The sequence below is a fragment of the Otolemur garnettii genome, unplaced genomic scaffold (assembly GCF_000181295.1).
Source record: "Otolemur garnettii isolate 467f Iridium unplaced genomic scaffold, OtoGar3 scaffold00260, whole genome shotgun sequence".
NCBI classification, from domain to species: domain Eukaryota; kingdom Metazoa; phylum Chordata; class Mammalia; order Primates; family Galagidae; genus Otolemur; species Otolemur garnettii.
Window position 1 is genome coordinate 647,873 of NW_003852655.1, and position 5,315 is coordinate 653,187.

The following is a 5,315-nucleotide window of genomic DNA, read 5'->3' on the forward strand; positions in this document are numbered from 1 at the left end:
CACACCGCACCACCTGGCCCAGCTGCTCGATGCTCACATCGGGGTGGTTCTCTGCACGGCACTCGAGCTTGGTGATTTCTTCTGGCCGGTGGCAGATTTTTTCCCCTCTCCTGATGATGTTGCTGTACGTTTCGACATCTCCACCGTGGGGCCCGGGGGCTGGGAGGTCCACGTCGAACCACTTGGTCCAGGAGCACCTGGGCTGGCAGTCTGTGGTCTGGGATCCAGTGACTGCGTGGGTGGTGTGCATGGCCCCCGTGGCTATAGGCATTGCTGCTGAACTGCCAGTCACGTGCTCTGTGGAGGCTGAGGATAGTACTGTTGTCACAGTTGCCCACGTGTGGATCCCAGTCTCCCCTGTGGTGGGCTGTGTGTCTGCTGTGGGCTTGTCTCTGCACCTGTCTACCATCTCACAGCACTGGATGCGGATCTCGTAGTTGTAGCAGATGGGCGGCAGCTGGTTCCTGTTCAGGCAGAGAAGTCCCTCTCTGGTGTTACAGGTCACGTCCTGGCCAAGCTCTGCCAGTGGGGTGTTGGGGAAGCTCTCTGCCCTACACTCCACACCACTAGGTCTCTCACAGAACCTGTATCCTTTTTTTCTTAAATTTTGAAAAGTGTCAAAATCCCCACTGTTTCTTGCTGGCCCTGGGTAGCTGCCATCAATCCACTCAGTCCAAGTGCAGATCTCCTGAAGGCAGGAAACTGGGCTGGTTTCAGGGCCAATTGGCTTCTCTGTGAGCCCCGAGGTCCCCAGGGCCATGGGGCTCCCAGAGGGTGTCGTCGAGGCCATTGATCCTGATGTAGGGCTAGAGGTCAGGAAGGTCGTTTGCACAGGCATATTGGTACCTGGGCCTGGTGTTGTCCTGACCGTGGTGGGCACTGTACCAGCTGTGGATAGAGTGGCGTGGGTCTCAGGTGTCCTGGAGATCATGAGGGGCGTGGTGTAGGCTGGACCACCAGAGGTGGGGCAGGCCAGGGGTGTGCAGCACAAAACCCTGATCTGGTAGTTGTCACAGAGCCCCACAGCCTGGTCCTTGTTGTAACAGATCAGCCCCACTGCCGGGCTGCAGTCCACACGCTGTCCCAGGAGGTGAAGCGGCACCTGGGGGGCATCCTCAGCCCGACACTGCACCTCCCTAGGCGCCAGGCACACGTGGTACCCATGGGCACGGAGATTGTCCAGTGTGTCAAAGTCACCACTGTCAACACCCTGTCCAGGATGGCTGACATCCAGCCACTGTGACCACAGACACTCCTCCCCACAGCTCGGGTGGGGTGGGGCAGAGGCTGAGGAAGCCACCATCCTGGGGGAGGTGCCCTCGACTGTGGGCCGGGCACTGCTTGGGGGACTCGTGTGTGCTGTGCTCAGGGCAGGGCTGAGGCTGGGGCCAAGGGTTGGCGTTGAGCTCAGGACTGTGGGTAAAAGAGACAGGCCCAGGCTGAGTGCCAGGGTATGAGCTCAGGTGGCTGAGTCTGGCCCCTCCTACCATCCTCTCCTCCACCCTGATCAGTGGCATGGGGCTAATTGTCTGCCCATCCCCATCTAGGGCATCTGCTCAGGACCTGCTGGCACAGGGCAGGCATTGAACACCCAGGTCAGCTAGTTTGTTTAGGGGAAACCAGTCCCAAGCTATGCCCCTGAAGCCCGAGTTCCCAGCCCAGAACATGTCCACAGGAGGCGACAGCCCCAAGTTCCCAGCCCAGAACATGTCCACAGGCAGTGACAGCCCCTGGGAGGAGGGGGTGCTTCCCACTGTCCTCCAGGGGCTGGCTCCCACTGAGGCCAGGTGGTGGTGTGCCTTGGAGGCAACTCTTCCCCACTGCAGGGCCTGGAGTGGAACGGGCAGGTGGTCCCTGCGCCTAGCACCCTACTCCTGAGCCCTTCCCAATCTTCAAGGTCTGCCACTGATGCCCAGAGCTGGGCATAAACCCATTGTCCAGAGAGAGTTAGAGGGACAGTGCACCTTACCTAGTGGGGTCATGGAAAAGGAGAAGGTGGTTGGGGGTGCAGGGGTGGAGGGGCTGCAGCGGTGGACCCTCCTCTGGATCGTGCCGTTGGCCCCGCAGTGGGCAGAGATGCAGCCACCAGCACCATCTGTGGTATGGTAGATAACATCCCCGGGGTGGAAGTGCTGGCCACCATAGGTGCACACACAGGCTGTGGGGAGCACAGCAACCGGGCCTGTTAGGGGCTGAGCCATGGGCAGAGATCCCTGAGTCCCCCAGTCCAAGGGGCCACCAGCCACTCACCCTGGGCGTCATAGGTGCATCGCACACCAGTCCCGCTGCAAATGCTGGTGAGAGGAGGGAGGGAAGACTGGGTGTGAGGGGCCAGCACCTTGGGCCCCACTGGGCATTCCTCTATGCTGGGGCCCTGGGGTAGCAGCTCCTTTATGTGTGTCCTCGGGAGGGGAGGCTGGGTGTGAGGGGCCAGCACTGCAGGCCTCATTGGGTGTCCCACTGTATAGGGGCCCTGGGGTAGCAGGTCCTGCAAGGCTGTCCTCAGGGGTATCCAGGGTCCATGTCACACCCCTGAGCTGGTAGACACAGAGGCCCGCTGTTGGCTCTCAGGGCCCACTCACCTGAGGTCATGCCCTCTTGGGCCTTTTAATTAGTGACCCATGCAGACAGAATGAGCCCAAGATGACCCTATGACCACTCTCCTGGTGTGTCCACCCTATGAAGTCCCTGGGGTCTGGCCTCAGGTCAGCTTCCCCTGGATCCCTGGATTCCCCATCCTAGAAACTGCACTGTACTTAGTCCTCCAGACCTCAGGATGTGGGAGTCCCAGCACCCTGCAACACTGCCACAGACATGGGGGCCCAAAACTAAACTTCAGCATTAGGGAGATGCCCTATCCTGTGGTACTTGGCCCCAGAAGCTCCGGCTATGGATACCCCAGGACCCTAAGACTCAGGCTGTGGGCCTAAACCCCCCTCATCCTGCAGTGGGTGGCCCACCAGGAGTGGCAGTTCTTGTCCGAGGGTACGGTTGCACCCGGCCAGTACAACTTCCCGTGGACTCGGCAGGGTGGAGGCTGGGGTGGGGCTGGGCAGGCGGCCACACATTGCATATTGTCCTCGTCAAAGATGGGGGCCTCCGCTGGGCACTTCGGGTAGCAGCCTGCGGCAGAGAGGCCTGAGTCCCAACCGCACAGACTACCAGCCCCCACCCTGGAGGGCCTTGGCCAGCCCCAGCACCGGCCTCTGCAGCAACCCAGCGGAGAGCTCGAGGCTGATGCCACAAAGGCTCCTCGTGGGATCAGGAGGAGCCCACCCACCTTCCAGGCCATGGGCGTCAGGTAGGCAGTCTCCCCGCGGGTTCCGGCAGGTGCGTATGCAGGGGGCCCCACAGGGCTGGTAGTGCCACTCGCATTGGCCCTCAGAGTTGTAGTAGTCACAGAAGAGAGCTGCAGGGAGGGGGTGCTCAGTGGCCCAGTGGCAGGAGGCTCCCTGTGCCTCTGGCTGGTTGGAGGCCATTTCCCTCCCCTGCGCCCTCAGCCAGCAAGACAGGGCATATGGAGGGCAGCCCAGGCGGGGTCCCTGGGCTTTTAGGGGTCTCCAGCCAGAGCAGCTCTGAGCTATACCCAGCCCCTGACAAGGCTCCATCTGGGCTGGAATTGGGGCACTTTGCCGCCCTCCTTCCAGAATGTTCTACCACCCTCAGCAGGACACCTCTCCTCTTCATTTTGTTTTTCTTTGGACACCTTTCTCCCCATCCCATGGAGCATTTCTGGGCATGTTGTGCTTTCCTGCCTCGTCCCTGGGGCCCTGCACACTCACGGCAGATGTCAGGGCTCCGCCAGGACACGCAGAGGCCAGCATTGCTGCAGGCCTGGGCGTAGGCAGCCACGGCTGTGCAGAAGCACTCGCAGTCACCCCCCGAGTCACAGGCACAGGCGTCGCTCACACAGGCCTCATAGTACTTGTCTGGCTCCACCTGGGGAAACAGGCCTTCAGGTTCCAACCTATACCCTCATGGGTCAGGGGGTCAGCCCCACACTGGCCTATTGACATGGGCCAGGATCCACTGAAGCTCAGGGACAGCAAACGTGTGAGCCCGAGTGGTCAGGCTTCATCTGGGGCTGTCATGAGCAGTCTTCAGAGGAAGCACCTCCCACAACCCCCAGGCCAATGCCAGGCCCATCCAGCATATCCACACCAGCCCCAGAGGCGTGGCTGCCCATGCCCTTGCTGACAGCTCTGCACCCCCCCTTCTCCCTGCTGGGTCTCCTGAGTGTCACTGTAGGTCCCCTGGGGCCCAGAAAACACCCCCCAAGCCTGGGCTGGCCATACATGGGCGTGGCAGGCGGCGAAGGTGGCGCTGTTGATGATGCTGCACTGCTTCTGGGCCCAGGATTTGCGGTAGGGGTTGGCAGTGCAGGGGTCCTTGGGTGCCAGGGCGTCCGGGCAGGATGGGGAGAGCTTCCAGCTATTCCCAAATTCTAGGGCATTTCCCACCACGGACTGGCTCCGTGTGGTGAAGTCATTGATGGCGCTGTCGTCGAAGTTCCCGCACAGGCCACAGACCCTGCCCTGCAGAAGCAGGAGACAGATGGAGCCCTGAGAGCTGGGGCCATAGGAACTGTGGGGGTGGCACAGACCCTGGCCTGCAGAAGTGGAGTGACACAGGGGGCCTCCCCAGCCCCTTGGCCTTCTAGGGCACAGCAACTATCCACCCTCCCCACCCTCCCCCCACACCAAGCCCAGAATCTCCAGACGCAACACACTCTGGCTCTGCCCTCTAAGGAGGCCTGGGGGTGATGATCCGGCCACTCTGCCAGGGCAGCCCAGGGGCCACCAGGCCTGTGAGAGTCTCTCCTGGGAAAAGCGAGCTGAGCCTGCATGGTAGGCAGAATGTGACCCGAGGAGAGGGCATGCTCAGGTCCCAGCCCTGGGCCTACAAGGGGGCTTTTTGGGGAACACGGTCTCTACAAAGGTGACCAAGTTCAGGGGAGGTTGCGCTCTATTAGGGTGGGCCCAAACAATGACTGGAGTCCTCATAAAAAGAGGTAAATTTGGACACAGGCAAAGAGGAGCCATGTGGAGACCATGGCAGAGATGGGCGATGTGGCCACTGCAAGGATGCCTGGAAACCAGAGCTCGGAGGGTAAAGGGAAGCCCCAGAGCCCTCAGAGGGAACTCGCCTGGACTCTAGTGTCTAGAAGGTAAGGGGACCCACCACCCAGCTTGTGGTCATGTGTTAGAGCAGCCCAGGATACTCATACCCAAGGGGTCCTCCTAGGAGGCACAGTTGCTCCAGACTCTGTCTCTCTGTCTCTGACTCTCTGTCCTGTCTCTCTCTGTCTCTCTCTG

General features: G+C 61.0%; 1 protein-coding gene across 1 annotated transcript in view; it reads right to left on the minus strand.

The window, feature by feature from the left end:
• MUC5AC (mucin 5AC, oligomeric mucus/gel-forming) overlaps positions 1–5,315 on the minus strand; it is a 31,839-nt gene that overhangs the window by 13,132 nt on the left and 13,392 nt on the right. Inside the window, exons 25-31 of the mRNA XM_012813313.1 lie at positions 4,296–4,535; positions 3,783–3,939; positions 3,281–3,409; positions 2,961–3,123; positions 2,251–2,294; positions 1,970–2,158; positions 14–1,413 (exon numbers count right to left, since the gene is read on the minus strand). Coding sequence (XP_012668767.1) covers positions 14–1,413; positions 1,970–2,158; positions 2,251–2,294; positions 2,961–3,123; positions 3,281–3,409; positions 3,783–3,939; positions 4,296–4,535 — 2,322 coding nt within the window. The remainder of the gene's footprint in view (positions 1–13; positions 1,414–1,969; positions 2,159–2,250; positions 2,295–2,960; positions 3,124–3,280; positions 3,410–3,782; positions 3,940–4,295; positions 4,536–5,315) is intronic.